At 51.9% G+C, this 20145-nt stretch overlaps 2 protein-coding genes across 2 annotated transcripts; one reads left to right on the top strand and one right to left on the bottom strand.

Annotated features, from left to right (window-relative positions):
- Positions 1-389: 389 nt before the first annotated feature.
- LOC133220495 (uncharacterized) lies at positions 390-1112 on the bottom strand (the record flags this gene model as incomplete). The annotated part of the gene is given in 3 exon segments (XM_061368675.1): positions 390-443; positions 445-542; positions 545-1112. Coding segments are annotated over 3 exon segments (720 nt in total), but the record flags the coding sequence as incomplete, so codon positions are not given.
- A 3237-nt stretch (positions 1113-4349) lies between these two features.
- On the top strand, positions 4350-15018 carry LOC133220494 (DNA-directed RNA polymerase II subunit RPB1-like; the record flags this gene model as incomplete). Its single annotated transcript, XM_061368674.1, has 4 exons — positions 4350-4517; positions 6135-6267; positions 9030-9166; positions 14845-15018. Coding segments are annotated over exons 1-4 (534 nt in total), but the record flags the coding sequence as incomplete, so codon positions are not given.
- Positions 15019-20145: the final 5127 nt, after the last annotated feature.

Below are 20145 nucleotides of genomic sequence, written 5' to 3'. Positions count from 1 at the left end.
CCCACTTCAGGGCTTCCTCCGCCCCACAGCCTGCGGTGTCCCAGCCCCACGCATCCCCCCCCAGCCCCATACATTGGCCCCGCCCCCCCATAGCAACTTCCTGCCCCCCCCATGCTATGGGGCTGGGTCCCCTCACGCTATGGGGCAGGGGGGTCCCTGTGCTATGGGGGAGGGGTCTCTGCCCCACAGGGCTCCAGCCCCACAGCTCCTCCCCCCTCACTTCCTCCTCCCCCCCCCCCAGCAGCCATTTTGTTTCGTGTCCTCCGCAGCCGGAGGCTTAAAATGGCCGCAGGAGCCGCGGCGGCTGCGCCCCATAGAGCCCCATAGGGAGCCATAGAGACCTCATAGGGACCCACAGAGCTCCCATAGAGACCCCATAGGGACCCACAGAGGCCCCATAGGAACCCATAGACACCCATAAAGACCCCATAGAGAACCACAGAGCCCCATAGAGACCCTATAGAGCTGCCAGATAGACCCATAACGCCCCATAGAGACGTCATAGGGATGCACAGAGACCCCATGGAGCCCCATAGAGACCACATAGAGACTCCATAGAGACCCATAGAGACCCACAGATCCCCCCTAGAGGCTCCATAAAGACCCATGGAGACCCCGTAGAAACCCATAGGAACCCATAGAGCCCCCATAGAGACTCCATAGAGCCCCATAGAGACCCCATAGAAACCCATAGGAACCGATAGAGCCCCCATAGAGACTCCATAGAGCCCCATAGAGACCCCATAGAAACCCATAGGAACCCATAGAGCCCCCATAGAGACTCCATAGAAACCCATAGGAACCCATAGAGCCCCCATAGAGACTCCATAGAGCCCCACAGAGACCCCACAGAGCCCCATAGAAACTCCATAGAGCCCCCATAGAGACCTCATAGAAACCCATACGAACCCATAGAGCCTCCATAGATCTCCATAGACCCCCATAGAGACCCCATAGAAACACATAGGAACCCATAGAGCCCCCATAGAGCCTCCATGGAGCCCCATAGAGACCCCACAGAGCCCCATAGAAACTCCACAGAGCCCCATAGAAACTCCATAGAGCCCCATAGAAACTCTATAGAGCCCCATAGAAACTCTATAGAGCCCCATAGAGCCTCCCCCCCCGTGCTATGGGGCAGCCCCACACACGCCTGCCCCCCACCTGTGCACTGAGGCCTCACGCAGGGGGTGCCGCTGGGGGGGCCAGAACCTGGGGAGGGGGAGGAGAGGGAAGGGTGATGGGGGGGGCGCTCCATGACGTCACACCGCGCTGTTTGACGTCACCGTGACGTCATTGACACTGCGACGTCACACACCCCCCCCCCATCCCCCAGCGGGTGTTGTTGTACAGTCGGAGATGGGGGGGGCGGGGTTAAAGGGGGGGGAACAACAACGCAGCAGCGACAGGCGGAGGATGGGGGGGGAACAGGCGGAGGGGAACCCCCCTCTTGTAACACCCCCCCATAGCGACACCCCAACAGCAACACCCCCCCCATAGCGACACCCCAACAGCAACCCCCCCATGGTACATGTCACACCCCCCCAGCGCGGTGTCACCCGGAACAACAGGCGGAAACCCCCCCTTAACAACCCCTCTATCACACCCCCCCCATAACAACACCCCCATGACAACCCCCACATAACAACACCCCCATAACAACACCCCCATAAGAACACCCCTATAAGAACACCCCCATTGCCCCCCCCCGCTACCATCGCCGCCGCCTGTTCCCGCTCCGCCGTCCCCAGCAACAGGCGGCGGGGATGGGGGGGGGGCGGTGTCACCCGCGCGTTGCCATGGGAACAGCCCCCCCCCCCACGTCCCGCAGGGGGAGAGGGGACCTTTCACCTGCAGCCAATCGGGGAGCACCGCCCGCGCCAGGCCCCGCCCACCGCCGCCGTGACGTGTGGGGTGGCCCCGGGCGCGGATTGGATGGGATGGGGGGGGGGTGACGTCACGTGCCCACAATGCAACGCGCGGGGGGGGGTGTTAAAGGGACAGAGAGGGGATATGGGGGTGTGACGTCAAAGCGTGACGTCATGTGTGACGTAACACACGCGGACACATGTGTCACGTGACACAACATACATGCATGCGTGCATCATGTGACATACATGTATGGAACACGTGACAACACACATGTACGCATGTGCATCATGTGACACATGTGCATCATGTGACACGTGTGTATATATGGGACACATGACCCATGTGACATACATGTGCATGCATGGGACACATGACACACAATACACATGTATGTGCATCACGTGACACACAGGTACAAGCATGGGGCACGTGACACACACAACATACATGTACATGTGTCATGTAGCGCATGTACACAAGACATGTGACGTGTAACGCATATGTACATGTGCATCATGTGACACGCAACACATGTACATCATGTGACACACATGGGACACGTGACACCTGACACACACGTGCTTGTGCATCATGTGACACATGCACACACATGGGACACGGCACACAACATACATGTACCTCATGTGATACATGTGCACATATGGGACACATGACACACGGAAGATATGTGTACGTGCGCATCATGTGACACACATGTACAAGCATGGGGCACGGGATACATGTAACATACATGCACATGTATCATGTGACACATGCACACAAAACAGGTGACATGCAGCATACACATACATGTGCATGATGTGACGTGCACATGTGTGACATGTGACGCATGCAACAACATACGTGTACACATGTGCATCATGTCACACACATATACATGCATGGGACTCGTAACACGTAACGTACATGTACATCATGTGACGTATGGGCATATATGGGACATGACGCACAACATACGTGTGTAGATGTGTATCCTGTGACATGAACACCTATACGTAACATACGCATTTATGTGTGCAACACACAACACACAACACACATGTACGTCATGTGACACCTGTACACACATAGGACATGACACAGACAATATACACATGCATGTGCATCACGTGACACACACATGTATATGGATGTAACACGTGACACACAACACAGACATACATCACGTGACACATGCACATAAGGGATGTGACACGCACAACATACGTGTGCACATGTGCATCACGGGACACACACGTGTACATGTACGTAACATATAGCACGCAACATATATGTACATGTGCGTCATGTGATATATACACATACGGGACACGTGACACGCAACATACGTGCGCATCATGTGATACACGCATACACATGGGACATGACGTACATAACATACACACATGTATGCATCATGTGACACGTATGCACACACATGACAGATACAACATACATGGACGTGCGTGTCATGTGACACATGTACACACGTAGGACAGGTGCCACATGCAACACAGACGTGCATCACGTGACAAACGTACACGCGTGACATGTGACACGCACCATCCATGTATGCACGCATCATGTGACGCACGGGACACATGACACGACACGCATGTACACGCGTGATGCGTGACACTTGTAAGGTGCCCCTTGGAGCCCACACGGGTGTGACACCCGCTCCTGACACGCATGTACACATGTAACACGCATGTACACACGCAACACGCATGTACACACGCAACACGCATGTACACACGCAACACGCATGTACACACGCAAACATGTAACACGCACGCACGCACGTCCCACACGCCCTCAGGCCCGTGTCTCCGCAGCACAACCCCCGCCGCACTCACCCTCCATCGCCCTCCTCGGGACCGGAACCGAGACCAGGCCCAAGCCGGGGCCTTGCCCAGCGCCGCAGCCGGGCCGCGGAGGGGGCAGCGCGGTCGGGCCGAGCAGGCGAGGCCGAGGCGGCGCAGGCCGCGCTTCGGCAACCTCCGGCCGCTTCCGCCTGGGGGACTTCGGCAACCTCCGGCCGCTTCCGGCAGGGCGCGGCGGCGGGAGGCGGGGCCCCGTTGGGGGCGTGGCCTGCGTAGGGCGCGTCATTACGTCATTAATTATTCATGAGTCGTTCCATGGCCGCGCGGGGGGGGATGTGCGCCGGGAGCGCCGCATCCCCGCGGGGCCGCACGGAGCCGGGGCTTCCCCCGCTCCCTCCCGATCCCCTCTCGCTCCTGCATCGGCACCGGGACCCGCTTCCCCTTCCCTTCCCCAGCGCCTTTACCCCGATCCCCCCCCTCTCTGAGGCGCCGCGCTTTGGTACGGCCCGGCCACTCCCCCTCCTTCCCGAGGCGATATAAGGGGGCGCTCAAGCGTTGCGTGCCTCAGTCGGAGCGGGACCGCGCCGCGGCCGGATCGAAAGAGGGGGGGATCCGGTCGCGCCGGGTCCTACCGGGGGCCGCAAGGGGAGCTCCGGCTCTGTGTGGGGCAGCGTTCGGGGAGTGTTCGGGACCTGAAGCGGCCGCGAGGGCCGCGCGAGGGCCGGCGCCATGCACGGCGGGCCGCCCTCCGGAGACAGCGCCTGCCCGCTGCGCACCATCAAACGGGTGCAGTTCGGGATCCTCAGCCCCGATGAGATGGTACCGGACTGGGGGGGGAACGGGAAGGGAACGGGAACGGGGATGGGAAGGTGGGGAACGGGAACGGGAGAGCGGCTGAGGGGGGGCCCGGACGGGAAATGGCGGCGAGGCAACGAGAGCGGGAGACAGAGAGGCCCCGTGCGGGGTAGAGCGCCCCCCACAGGATGGGGAGGCCCTGGGGGGGGGCAGGGGGGTGTCGCGGTCCTGAAGGGGCCCTCGTGAGGGTTTGGGGTGCCCTGGGGGGGGTTTGGGGGTCCCCATTGAGGCTCCAGGAGGCCCCAATGGCTTCTAAAGTGTTATTGGGGTCCTTGGAGGTCCCCATTGAGCCTCCATGGGGCCCCAGTGGCTTCTAAAGCACTTTGGGGGTCCCCATTGAGCCTCCAGGAGGCCCCAATGGCTTCTAAAGCACTATTGGGGTCCTTGGGGTCCCCCTTGAGCCCCTAGGAGGCCCTAATGGCTTCTAAACCGGTATTGGGGTCCTTGGAGGTCCCCATTGAGCCTCCATGGGGCCCCAATGGCTTCTAAAGCACTATTGGGGTCCTTGGGGGTCCCCATTGAGGCCCTATGAGGCCCCAGTGCCTTCTAAAACACTATTGGGGTCCTTGGGGGTCCCCCTTGAGCCCCTAGGAGGCCCTAATGGCTTCTAAACCGTTATTGGGGTCCTTGGGGTCCCCATTGAGCCTCCATGGGGCCCCAATGGCTTCTAAAGCATTATTGGGGTCTCCATTGAGCTTCTGTAAGGCCCCAATGACTTCTAAAGCACTATTGGGGTCCCTATTGAGCCCCTAGGAGGCCCCAATGGCTTCTAAAGCACTATTGGGGTCCTTGGGGGTCCCCATTGAGGTCCCAGTAGCTTCTAAAACACTATTGGGATCCCTGGGGGTACCCATTCAGTGTCCAGGAGGCCCCAATGCTTTGTAAAGCATTATTGGGGTCCTTGGGGTCCCCATTGAGCCCCTATGAGACCCCAGTGCCTTCTAAAGCACTATTGGGGTCCTTGAAGTCCCCCTTGAGCCCCTAGGGGGCCCCAGTGGCTTCTAAAGCGCTATTGGGGTCCCCATTGAGGCTCCATGGGGCCCCAATGCCTTCTAAAGCACTATTGGGGTCCCCATTGAGCCCCTGTGAGGCCCCAATGCCTTCTAAAGCACTATTGGGGTTCTTGGGGGTCCCCATTGAGCCCCTAGGAGGCCCCAATGCCTTCTAAAGCACTATTGGGGTCCCCATTGAGCCCCTATGAAGCCCAATGGCTTCTAAAGCACTTTGGGGTCCCCATTGAGCTCCTAGGAGGCCCTAATGGCTTCTAAAGCACTATTGGGGTCCTTGAGGGTCCCCATTGAGCCCCTAGGAGGTCCCAGTGGCTTCTAAAGCACTATTGGGGTCCCCATTGAGCCCCTGTGAGGCCCCAATGGCTTCTAAAGCACTATTGGGGTCCCTGGGGGTATTTTGGATGCCTTGGGGTTGGGGAGGGGGTATTGGGGTCCCAGGAGGGTCCTTTGGGTGAGTCTTGGGGTGCAGCCGCTTAAAGGGGGGTTCTCGGGGTCCCCCCATCCATTTGGGTGTGAATGGGGGTGGGTTTGGGGCTCCCCTTGTGCCTCAGTTTCCCCTTTCCCCCCATAGAAACGGATGTCGGTGACTGAGGGGGGCATCAAGTACCCCGAGACCACAGAAGGGGGGCGCCCCAAACTTGGGGGGCTCATGGACCCCCGTCAGGGCGTCATCGAGAGGACCGGGCGCTGCCAGACCTGTGCTGGTGAGTGGGGGCACCCCCAAAACGGGGGGGGGGGGGGCTATGGGGTGCTCATGGGTACAGGGCCATCAAGGGGGAGCCCCATTGCCCCCCCCAAAGCAGTCATTGGGAGGGGTGGGCTGGGTCTTTGCTTTGGGGGGGGCATGAACTCCCTTTAGTGAGGGGGCACCCCCTTTTGGGGGGGTTTGGGGGTGAAAAACCCCCTAAAATTAATGGAAAAGTCCCTTTTTGGGTTGAAATAACCCCGTTTTGGGAGGGAAGCTTTTCCCCCTTCATTTAGGGCTAAATCACTTCTCTTTCGGGCCAAATCCCCTCACTTTTGGGGCTAAATCAGCTCCTTTTAGGGTCGAATCAATCCCCTTTTAGGGCCAAATCACCCCCCACCTTTCAGGGCCCAAACACCCCTTTTGGGGGTGAATCCCCCCTTTTAGGGCCAAATCCCCCCTTTTAGGGCCAAACCACCTCATTTTCAGGGCAGCTCCAGTCCCTTTTGGGGCTGAACCATTCCCCTTTTAGGGCCAAACCGTTTCCTTTTTAGGGCTAATCCCCCTGTTTTTAGGGCCAAACCCCCACTTTTAGGACCAAACCACCCTTTTTGGGGTTGAACCCACTCCCTTTTTGGGCACACACCCCTTTTTAGGGTCAAGCCCCCCATTTTTAGGGCTAGCTCCCCTTTTGGGGCCAAACCCCCACCCCCTTTTAGGACCAAACCATCCCCTTTTTGGGGTGACCCCCTCCTTTTTGGGACCAAACCATTCCCCTTTTAGTGCCTCATTACCCCCTTTTTTTAGGGCCAGCCCCCCTTTTGGGGCCAAACCATTCCCTTTTCAGGGCCCACCCCCCCCGTTTTGGGGCCAGGCCACCCCTTTTGGGGGTGAAGCCCCCTTTTTGCACCAAATCATCTCCTTTTGGGGCTGAACCCCCCCCCCTTTTAGGGCCAACTCTCTCCTCTTTCGTCCCAAACCACTCCATTTGTGGGGTGCAAACCCCCATTCCCATCCTCCCCATTCCAATCCCCCCATTCTTGTCTCCCCCCAGTTCCAGTCCCCCCATTCCCACCCCTCCGTTCCCAACCCCATTCCAATCTCTCCCATTTCAGTCCCCCCATTCCCACCTCCTCATTCCCATATCCCTCTCCAGTCCCCCCCATTCCCATCCATTCCCATATCCCCATTCCCATTTCCATATCCCTCTTGTTCACATACTGCCATATCCCTGTATCCCTGTATCCCTATGTGTCTCTCCCTAGGTAACATGACAGAGTGCCCGGGTCACTTTGGGCACATCGAGCTGGCCCCATATCCCCCATATCCTCTATATCTCTATGTATTCCCATGTATCTCTATGTGTCCCTATACGTAACATGACGGAGTGCCCGGGTCACTTTGGCCACATTGAGCTGGCCCCATATCCCCTATATCCCCTATATCTCTATGTATCTCTATGTATTTCTATGTGTCCCTATGTGTCCCTATGTCTCTATAGGTAACATGACGGAGTGCCCGGGCCACTTCGGTCACATCGAGCTGGCCCCATATCCCCTATATCCCCTATATCTCTATGTGTCCCTATGTCTCTATAGGTAACATGACAGAGTGCCCCGGTCACTTTGGCCACATCGAGCTGGCCCCATATCCCCTATATCCCCTATATCCCCATGTATCCCTATGTGTCCCTATGTCTCTCTATGTAGGTAACATGACGGAGTGCCCTGGCCACTTTGGCCACATCGAGCTGGCCCCATATCCCCTATATCCCCTATATCTCTATGTATCCCTATGTATCCCTATACAGGTAACATGACGGAGTGCCCTGGCCACTTTGGCCACATCGAGCTGGCCCCATATCCCCTATATCCCCTATATCTCTATGTGTCCCTATGTCTCTATAGGTAACATGACGGAGTGCCCCGGTCACTTTGGCCACATCGAGCTGGCCCCATATCCCCTATATCCCCTATATCTCTATGTATCTCTATGTGTCCCTATGTCTCTCTATGTAGGTAACATGACGGAGTGCCCTGGCCACTTTGGCCACATCGAGCTGGCCCCATATCCCCTATATCCCCTATATCTCTATGTATCTCTATGTGTCCCTATAGGTAACATGACAGAGTGCCCCGGTCACTTTGGCCACATCGAGCTGGCCCCATATCCCCTATATCCCCTATATCTCTATGTATCTCTATGTGTCCCTATACAGGTAACATGACAGAGTGCCCTGGCCACTTTGGCCACATCGAGCTGGCCCCATATCCCCTATATCCCCTATATCTCTATGTATCCCTATGTATCCCTATGTAGGTAACATGACGGAGTGCCCGGGCCACTTTGGCCACATCGAGCTGGCCCCATATCCCCTATATCCCCTATATCTCTATGTATCTCTATGTCTCCCTATGTATCCCTATACAGGTAACATGACAGAGTGCCCTGGCCACTTTGGTCACATCGAGCTGGCCCCATATCCCCTATATCCCCTATATCTCTATGTATCTCTATGTCTCCTTATGTATCCCTATACAGGTAACATGACAGAGTGCCCTGGCCACTTTGGCCACATCGAGCTGGCCCCATATCCCCTATATCCCCTATATCTCTATGTATCTCTATGTGTCTCTATGTGTCTCTATGTGTCCCTATGTCTCTCTATGTAGGTAACATGACGGAGTGCCCTGGCCACTTCGGTCACATCGAGCTGGCCCCATATCCCCTATATCCCCTATATCTCTATGTATCTCTATGTGTCTCTATGTGTCCCTATAGGTAACATGACGGAGTGCCCTGGCCACTTCGGTCACATCGAGCTGGCCAAGCCGGTTTTCCACGTGGGTTTCCTGGCCAAGACCATGAAGATTCTGCGCTGCGTCTGCTTCTTCTGCTCCAAGCTCCTGGTGGACGCGGTGAGGGCCGGGCCCGCACTGGGCATGGGGGGCACCACTGCTGGGTCTGGAGGCACAGAATGGGGATTTGGGAGCACAAAAATGGGGTTTTCCGACCCAAAAATGGGGTTTTCCGACCCAAAAATGGGGTTTTGTGACCCAAAAATGGGGTTTTGTGACCCAAAAATGGGGTTTTGTGACCCAAAATGGGGTTTTGTGACCCAAAAATGGGGTTTTGTGACCCAAAATGGGGTTTTGTGACCCAAAATGGGGTTTTGTGACCCAAAATGGGGTTTTGTGACCCGAAAATTGGGGTTTTCTGACCCAAAAATGGTATTAGCACCCCAAAATGGGGTTTTGTGACCCCCAAATGAGGTTTTGCGACCCGAAAATTGGGGTTTTCTGACCCAAACATGGGTATTAGGACCCCAAAATGGGGTTTTGTGACCCCCAAATGAGGTTTTGTGACCCGAAAATTGGGGTTTTCTGACCCAAACATGGGTATTAGGACCCCAAAATGGGGTTTTGTGACCCCCAAATGAGGTTTTGTGACCCCAAAATTTGGGTTTTCTGACCCAAAAATGGGTATTAGGACCCCAAAATGGGGTTTTGTGACCCAAAAATGGGGTTTTGTGACCCAAAAATGGGGTTTTGTGACCCAAAAATGGGGTTTTGTGACGCAAAAATGGGGTTTTGTGACCCCAAATGGGGTTTTGTGACCCAAAAATGGGGTTTTGTGACCCAAAAATGGGGTTTTGTGACCCAAAAATGGGGTTTTGTGACCCAAAATGGGGTTTTGTGACCCGAAAATTGGGGTTTTGTGACCCAAAAATGGGGTTTTGTGACGCAAAAATGGGGTTTTGTGACCCAAAATGGGGGTTTCTGACCCAAAAATGGGGTTTTGTGACCCGAAAATGGGGTTTTGTGACGCAAAAATGGGGTTTTGTGACCCAAAATGGGGTTTTGTGACCCCCTGAAGGGGGTTTTGTGACCCAAACATGGGGTTTTGTGACCCAAAATGGGGTTTTCTGACCCCAAAATGGGGTTTTGTGACCCAAAAATAGGGTTTTTGGACCCAAAATGAGGTTTTGGGGCCCCCTAAATGGGGTTTTGTGACTCCAAAGTGAGGAGTTGGGACCCCAAAATGAGGTTTTGTGACTCCTACATGGGGTTTTGGGACCCAAAATGGGGTTTTGTGACCCCAAAATGAGTGTTTTTGAACCCAAAGTAAGGGTATTGACCCCAAAATGGGGTTTTCTGACCCCAAAATGCGGTTATTGAACCCAAAGTGAGGTTTTGTCACCCCAAAATGGGGTTTTCTGACCTCAAAACACAGTTATTGAACCCAAAGTGAGGTTTTGTGACCCCAAAATGGGGTTTTCTGACCTCAAAACACAGTTATTAAACCCAAAGTGAGGTTTTGTGACCCCAAAATGGGGTTTTGTCACCCCAAAAATGAGGTTTTTTGACCCCAAAATGGGGTTTTGGGAACCCGAAGTGAGGTTTTGTGACCCCAGAATGCGTTTTTTTGACCCCAAAATGAGGTTTTGTGACCCCAAAATGAGTGTTTTTGAACCCAAAGTAAGGGTATTCACCCCAAAATGGGTTTTCTGACCCCAAAATGCGGTTATTGAACCCAAAGTGAGGTTTTGTGACCCCAAAATGGGGTTTTCTGACCCCAAAATGCGGTTATTGAACCCAAAATGGGGTTTTGTCACCCCAAAATGGGGTTTTGGGACCCCAAAATGAGGTTTTGGACCCCAAAATGGGGTTTTGGGACCCCAAAGTGAGGTTTTGGGACCCCAGAATGCGTTTTTTTGACCCCAAAATGAGGTTTTGTGACTCCAAAATGAGGGTTTTTGAACCCAAAATAAAGGTATTGACCCCAAAATGAGGTTTGTGATGGCAACATTGTTTTTTGTGACCCCAAAATGAGGTTTTTTGACCCCCAAATGAGGTTATTTGACCCCAAAATGAGGTTTTCTTGACCCCATAATGGAGTTTTGGGACCCCAAAATGTGGTTTTGTGACCCCAAAATGAGGGTTTTTGAACCCAAAATAAGGGTATTGAACCCAAAATGGGGTTTTGGGACCCCAAAAAACATTTATTGAACCCAAACTGCAATTATTGAACCCAAAACGAGGGTATTGAACCCAAAATGGGGGTTTGTGGCCCCGAAATGGGTTTTTTGACCCCAAAAATGGGGTTTTCTGACCCCAAAATGGGGTTTTCTGACCCCACAACATGGTTATTGAACCCAAAACAAGGGTATTGAACCCACAATGGCGTTTTGTGACCCCAAAATGGGGTTTTGTGACCCCAAAATGAGGGTTTTTGAACCCCAAATAAGGTTATTGAACCCAAAGTGAGGTTGTGTGACACCAAAATAAGGTTTTGTGACCCCAAAATGGGGTTTTGTGACTCAAAAATGGGGTTTTATGACCCCAAAATGAGGTTTTGTGACCCCCAAATGGGGTTTTTTGACCCCATAAAGAGGTTTTGGGACCCCAAAATGAGGTTTTGGACCCCAAAATGGGGTTTTGGGACCCCAAAGTGAGATTTTGTGACCCCAGAATGCAGTTTTGTGACCCCAAAATGAGGGTTTTTTAACCCAAAATAAAGGTATTGAACCAAAAATGAGGTTTTGTTACCCCAAAATGAGGTTTGTGATCACAAAATGGGTTTTTTTGACCCCAACATAAGGTTTTGTGACCCCAAAATGGGGTTTTGTGACTCAAAAATGGGGTTTTATGACCCCAAAATGAGGTTTTGGGACCCCAAAGTGAGGTTTTGTGACCCCAGAATGCGTTTTTTTGACCCCAAAATGAGGGGTTTTGAACCCAAAATAAAGGTATTGACCCCAAAATGAGGTTTGTGATGGCAACATGTTTTTTTGTGACCCCCAAATGAGGTTATTTGACCCCAAAATGAGGTTTTCTTGACCCCATAATGGAGTTTTGGGACCCCAAAATGTGGTTTTGTGACCCCAAAACGGGGTTTTGGGACCCCAAAATGAGGGGTTTTGAACCCAAAATAAGGGTATTGAACCCAAAATGGGGTTTTGTGACCCCAAAATGGGTTTTTTTACCCCCAAAATGGGGTTTTCTGACCCCACAACATGGTTATTGAACAAAAAATGGGGTTTTGTGACCCCAAAACGAGGGTTTTTGAACCCAAAAGGTTATTGAACCCAAAGTGAGGTTGTGTGACCCCAAAATGGGGTTTTGTGACCCCCAAATGAGGTTTTGTGACCCCAGAATGCAGGTTTGTGACCCCAAAATGAGGGTTTTTGAACCCAAAATGAAGGTATTGAACCAAAAATGAGGTTTTGTGACCCCAAAGTGAGGTTTGTGATCGCAAAATGGGGTTTTTTGACCCCAACATGAGGGGTTTTGACCCCAAAATGGGGTTTTGTGACCCCAAAATGAAGGGGTTTTTTGACCCCAAAATGCAGTTTTGGGACCCTGAAATGAGGTTTTTTTGACCAGAAAATGAGGTTTTGGGACCCCAAAATGGGGTTTTCTTGACCTCAAAATGAGGTTTTGGGACCCCAAAGTGAGGTTTTGTGACCCCAAAATGAGGGTGTTTGAACCCAAAATGAGGGTGTTTGAACCCAAAGTAAAGGTATTGAACCAAAAATGAGGTTTTGGGACCCCCAAATGGGGTTTTGTGACCCAAAATGGGGTTTTGGGACCCCAAAATAAGGTTTTGAACCCAAAATGAGGTTTTTGAACCAAAAATGAGGTTTTGGGACGCCCAAATGAGGTTTTGTGACCCCAAACTGAGGTTTTTTGGCCCACAAAATCGGGCTTTTTAACCCAAAATGGGGTTTTGTGACCCGAAAAGTAGGTTTTGGGTTCCCAAAATGAGGTTTTTTGACCCCTGGAATTTGGTTTTATGGCCCCAAAATGAGGTTTTATGACCCTGAAGTGGTTTTTTTGACCCAGTGATGGTATCTGGCCCCAAAATGCTGTTTGTCACCCCAAAAATGGCATTTTATGGCCCCAAAAATGAGGTTTTCTGACCCCAAAATAATGTTTTGTGAGAGCAAACCCACAGTTTGTGACCCCAAAGTGATGTTTTCTCACTCAAAAATGCCATTTTCTGACCCAAAAACCCTCTCTGACCCTAAATGACATTTTTTGACCCCAAAAAGCTGTTTTATAACAGCAAAAACGCCGTTTATGACCCCAAACTCAGTGTTTTCTGATGCCAAAAATGACAATTCCTGACCCCCAAAATGCTGTTTGCTTACCCCCAAAATGAGGTTTTCTCCCCCAAAAAGCCATTTTCTGCCCAAAATGCCATTTTATAACCCCAAACCAAGGGGTTTGCCCCCAAAATGCCATTTTCTTCCCCAAAACGGTTCCATTTCCTGACCCAAACCCGCTGCTTTCTCCCCCAAAATGTCATTTTCTGCCCCAAGCTGCCATTGTCTAACCCAGAACTGATGTTTTCTCCCCCTAAAATGCCATTTTCTGCCCCAAAACACCATTTCCTAACCCCAAACTGCCTTTTTCTAACCCAAACCGCTGTTTTCAACCAAAACCCCGGTTTTTGCCCTCATTCTCCTGTTTTTAACCAAAACCCCTGTTTTTTCCCCACAAAACCCCCCATTTTTCCCCCCAAACCCCTGTTCCCCCCCAAAACCGCTGTTTTCCCCCCAAATCCCCATTTTTCCCCCAAACCCCTGTTTTTCCCCCCAAAACTCCCATTTTTCCCCCCAAAACTGCTATTTTTAACCAAAACCCCCTTTTTCACCCCAATCCCGTTTTTAACCAAAATCCCGTTTTTCCCCCAAACCCCTGTTTTTAACCAAAACCTCCATTTTTCTCCCCAAAACCATTGTTTTTAACCAAACCCCTGTTTTTGCCCCCAAAACTCACATTTTTCCCCCCAAACCACCGTTTTTGACCAAAACCCCCATTTTTCCCCCAAAACCCCTTGTTTTTAACCAAAACCATTGTTTTTCCCCCCAAACCGCTGTTTTTAACGAAACCCCTTGTTTTTGCACCCAAACCCCTGTTTTTAACTAAAATCCCCATTTTTCACCCCCAAAACCATTGTTTTTAACCAAACCGCTGTTTTTCCCCCCAAAACCCCCATTTTTCCCCCCAAAACCGCTATTTTTAACCAAAACCCCCTTTTTTCCCCCCAAAACCGCTATTTTTAACCAAAACCCCCATTTTTCCCCCCAAAACCCCCATTCCCCCCCAAAACCGCTATTTTTAACCAAAACCCCCTTTTTTCCCCCCAAAACCCCCATTTTTCCCCCCAAAACCGCTATTTTTAACCAAAACCCCCGTTTTTCCCCCCAAAACCCCCATTCCCCCCCCAAAACCGCTATTTTTAACCAAAACCCCCGTTTTTCCCCCCAAAACCCCCTTTCCAAAACCATTCCCCCCCAAAACCGCCATTTTTAACCAAAACCCCCGTTTTTCCCCCCAAAACCCCCATTCCCCCCCCAAAACCGCCATTTTTAACCAAAACCCCCTTTTTCCCCAAACCCCTGTTTTTCCCCCCAAAACCCCCATTCCCCCCCCAAAACCGCTATTTTTAACCAAAACCCCCATTTTTCCCCCCAAAACCCCCATTTTTCCCCCAAAAACCGCTATTTTTAACCAAACCCCCCTTTTTTTCCCCCCCACCCCCTCTATTCCCCAATAACCCCTGTGCCTGTCCCCCCCCCGCACCCCAGAACAACCCCAAGATCCGGGACATCCTGGCCAAGTCCAAGGGGCAGCCCAAGAAGCGGCTGAGCCACGTCTACGAGCTCTGCAAGGGCAAGAACATCTGCGAGGGCGGCGAGGAGATGGACCACAAGTTCGGCGTCGAGCAGCACGACACCGACGACGACCCCGCCCGGGACAAGGTCGGACCCACAGCTGGCCCCTAGGACCCATAAGTGACCCACTCAGACCCACAACTGACCCCTATGGACCCATAGGTGACCCCTAGGACCCATAACTGACCTCCCCTATGGACCCATAACTGACCCCTATGGACACATAACTGACCCCTATGGACACATAACTGACCCCTATGGACCCATAACTGACCCCCCCTATGGACCCATAACTGACCCCTATGGACACATAACTGACCCCTATGGACCCATAACTGGTGCTCAGGACCCATAACTGACCCCCTATGGACCCATAACTGACCCCTATGGACACATAACTGACCCCCTATGGACCCATAACTGAACCCCCATGGACCCATAATTGACCCCCACTATTAACCCAACGACCACCTCCAGACCCATAACTCACCCCTATGGACCCATAACTGGTGCTCAGGACCCATAACTGACCCCCCCTATGGACCCATAACTGGTGCTCAGGACCCATAACTGACCCCTATGGACCCATAACTGACCCCTATGGACCCATAACTGGTGCTCAGGACCCATAACTGACCCCTATGGACCCATAACTGACCTCTATGGACACATAACTGACCCCCCCTATGGACACATAACTGACCCCCTATGGACCCATAACTGACCCCTATGGACACATAACTGACCCCTATGGACCCATAACTGACCCCTATGGACACATAACTGACCCCTATGGACACATAACTCACCCCCCTATGGACACATAACTGACCCTATGGACCCATAACTGACCCCCTATGGACCCACAACTGACCCCCTATGGACACATAACTCACCCCAAGACCATAACTGACCCCCTATGGACCCATCCATCCCCTATGGACCCATAAGCGACCCCCTATGGACACATAAGTGACCCCTATAGACCCATAACTGACCCCCTATGGACCCACAATGAACCCCTATGGACACATATAGACCCCATGGACCCCATAACTGAACCCCTATGAACCATGACTCACCCATATGGACCCCTATGGACCCTTATGGATCCCATATAGACCCCTATGGACCCCATATGGACCCCTATGGACCCTTATGACCCCCCTATGGACCCACAGCTGACCCCCCTATGGACCCATAAGACCCCTATGGACCCATGACTCAGCCCTTATCGGCATAACGACCCCTATGGACCCATAATGATCCCTATGGACCCATAAGTGACCCCCTATGGACCCATAATGACCCCTATGGACCCATAACTGACCCCTATGGACCCATAATGACCCCTATGGACCCATAACTGACTCCTATGGACACATAAGACCCCTATGGACCCATAACTGACCCCTATGGACCCATAACTGACCCACTATGGACCCATAATGACCCCTATGGACACATAACTGACCCCTATGGACCCATACTGAACCCCTATGGACCCATAACTGATCCCTATGGACCCATAATGAACCCCTATGGACCCATAACTGACCCCCCCTATGGACCCACAGCTGACCCCCCCTATGGACCCATAACTGGTGCTCAGGACCCATAACGACCCCCTATGGACCCATAACTGAACCCCTATGGACCCATAACCCCCTATGGACCCATAACCCCCTATGGACCCATAACTGGTGCTCAGGACGCATAACTGACCCCCTATGGACCCATAACTGACCCCCCCCTATGGACCCATAGGTGACTCCTAGGACCCATAACTGACCCCCTATGGACACATAACTGGTGCTCAGGACCCATAACTGACCCCCTGTGGTCCCATAACTGACCCCCTATGGACCCATAACTGACCCCTATGGACACATAACTGACCCCTATGGACCCATAACTGACCCCCTATGGACCCATAACTGACCCCCTATGGACACATAACTGACCCCCTATGGACCCATAACTGACCCCTATGGACCCATAACTGACCCCCTATGGACCCATAAGTGACCCCCTATGGACCCATAAGTGACCCCTATGGACCCATAACTGACCCCTATGGACCCATAACTGACCCCTATGGACACATAACTGACTCCTATGGACACATAACTGACCCCTATGGACACATAACTGACCCCTATGGACCCATAACTGACCCACTATGGACCCATAACTGACCCCTATGGACCCATAACTGACCCCTATGGACCCATAACTGACCCCCTATGGACCCATAACTGACCCCTATGGACCCATAACTGACCCCCTATGGACCCATAACTGACCCCCCTATGGACCCACAGCTGACCCCCCCTATGGACCCATAACTGGTGCTCAGGACCCATAACTGACCCCCTATGGACCCATAACTGACCCCCTATGGACCCATAACTGACCGCCTATGGACCCATAACTGACCCCCTATGGACCCATAACTGGTGCTCAGGACCCATAACTGACCCCCTATGGACCCATAACTGACCCCTATGTACCCATAACAGACCCCCTCTGGACACATAACTGACCCCCTATGGACCCATAACTGGTGCTCAGGACCCATAAGTGACCCCCATGGACCCATAAGTGACCCTCATGGACCCATAAGTGACCCCCATGGACCCATAAGTGATCCCCATAGACCCATAAGTGACCCCCATGGACCCATAAGTGGTGCTCAGGACCCATAAGTGACCCCCATGGACCCATAAGTGACCCCCATAGACCCATAAGTGACCCCCATAGACCCATAAGTGACCCCCATGGACCCATAAGTGACCCCCATGGACCCATAAGTGACCCCTAGGACCCATAACTGACCCCTAGGACCCATAACTGACCCCCTATGGACCCATAACTGGTGCTCAGGACCCATAAGTGACCAAACTGGACCCATAACTGGTGCTCAGGACCCATAACTAACACCCCTGGACCCATAAGTGATCCCCAGGACCCATAAGTGACCCCTCTGGACCCATAAGTGACCCCTAGGACCCATAAGTGACACCCCCAGGACCCATAAGTGACCCCCCTGACCCATAACTGCTGCCCAGGATCCATACCTAACCCCCCCCAACCCATAAGTGACCCAACTGGACCCATAAGTGACCCCTAGGACCCATAAGTGACCCCCTATGGACCCATAAGTGACCCCCTCTGGACCCATAGCTGGTGCCCAGGACCCGTAAGTGACCCAACTGGACCCATAACTAGCACCCCCTGGACCCATAACTGATGCCCAGGACCCATAAGTGACCCAACTGGACCCATAACTGGTGCCCAGGACCCATAAGTGACCCAACTGGACCCATAGCTGGTGCCCAGGACCCATAAGTGACGCCCAGGACCCATAACTAACCCCCCCTGACCCATAACTAACCCGCACTAGGACCCATAAGTGACCCCCTCTGGACCCATAAGTGACTCCAGGACCCATAAGAGACCCCTAGGACCCATAAGTGATGCCCAGGACCCATAAGTGACCCCTAGAACCCATAAGTGACCCCTGGGACCCATAAGTGCCCCCCGGACCCATAACTGACCCCCAGGACCCATAAGTGACCCCTAGAACCCATAAGTGACCCCTAGGACCCATAGGTGACACTCCCAGGACCCATAAGTGGCACCCCTTGGACCCATAAGTGACCCCTAGGACCCATAGGTGCCCTCCCGGACCCATAACTGACCCCCTTGGACCCATAAGTGCCCTCCCGGACCCATAAGTGCCCCCTGGTCCCATAGATGGGCTCAGGTTTGGGGCTGGTTTGAGGTTTCATTAACAGGGCATCAATGACCACTGATGAGCCTTTATCCTATTGGTGACCCCGGAGCTCATTAATAGCCCATTAATGAATCTATTAATTAGTGCTCCTATTAATGAAACCATGGTTTCATCAATAGGTCGTCAATGAATGCGTTTGCGTCCCCTGATCATAATAATGACGTCATAATTACATTAATAGGTCATTAATTATTCTATTAATGACCTGATAGCTGTATTAGTTACTTTATAATTTAATTAGTAGGTCAGTAATGAATTTATTAAAGATTTGATAGTTCTATTAATTGTTTTGGTGTCTTATTAATAAGCTATTAATGAATCCATTAATAATCCTATGGTTAATTACTTTGGGCTTTCATTAATGGGTTATTAATGAACGTATTAATGATTTGATAGTTCTATCAATTATTTTGTGATTTCATTAATAGGCCATTAATGAATCTATTAATAACCTGATGGCTCTGTTAGTTGCCTTGTAATTTCATTAATAGGCCATTAATAAAGCTAGTAATGATCCGGTGGTTCTATTAATTACCTTGGTATTTCATTAATAGGTCATTAATGAATGTATTAATGATCCTGTAGTTCTATTAAATACCTTGCGGTTTCATTAATAGGCCATTAATGAATCTATTAATGACCCTATGGTTCTAGTAATTACTTTGGTATTTCATTAATAGGCCATTAATGAATCTATTAATGACCCTATGGTTCTAGTAATTACTTTGGTATTTCATTAATAGGCCATTAATGAATCTATTAATGACCCCGTAGTTCTATCAAGTTCTTTGGGCTTTCATTAATAGGGCATTAATGCATCTATTGGTGAGCCCATGAACCTATTGATGGCCCTGAGATTTCATTAATAGCCAATTAATGAACGCATTAGCGACCCAGGGACCCCATTTATGCCCAGTGACCCCATTTATTGCCCCCATGAACCCCATGTATCCCCCTATGGACCCCATTATTACCCCAATGAACCACATTTTTGCCTCAGTGAGCCCCATTTATCCCCCTATGGACCCCATTATTACCCCAATGAACCCCATTTCTGCCTCAGTGAGCCCCATTTATCCCCCTATGGACCCCATTATTACCCCAATGAGCCCCATTTCTGCCTTAATGAACCCCATTTATCCCCTTATGGACCCCATTTATCCACCTATGGGGCCCATTATTACCCCCAGGGACCCCATTCATCCCCCAATGGACCCCATTATCACCCCTGTGGACCCCATTCATCCCCCTATTTACCCCATTATTACCCCAATGAACCCCATTCTCCCCCTATCAATCCCATTATCACCCCCATGAACCCCATTCATCCCCCTATTTACCCCATTATTACCCCAATGGACCCCATTCCCCCCATGATCCACCTTCTTACCCCTGTGAACCCTATTTCCACCCTA

Source organism: Neopsephotus bourkii, unplaced genomic scaffold (assembly GCF_033783945.1).
Source record: "Neopsephotus bourkii isolate Nb327-2 ecotype Australia unplaced genomic scaffold, CSIRO-AGI_Nbou_v1 NB_1437, whole genome shotgun sequence".
Lineage (NCBI taxonomy): Eukaryota > Metazoa > Chordata > Aves > Psittaciformes > Psittacidae > Neopsephotus > Neopsephotus bourkii.
This window is presented reverse-complemented; position numbering and strand designations above follow the sequence as displayed.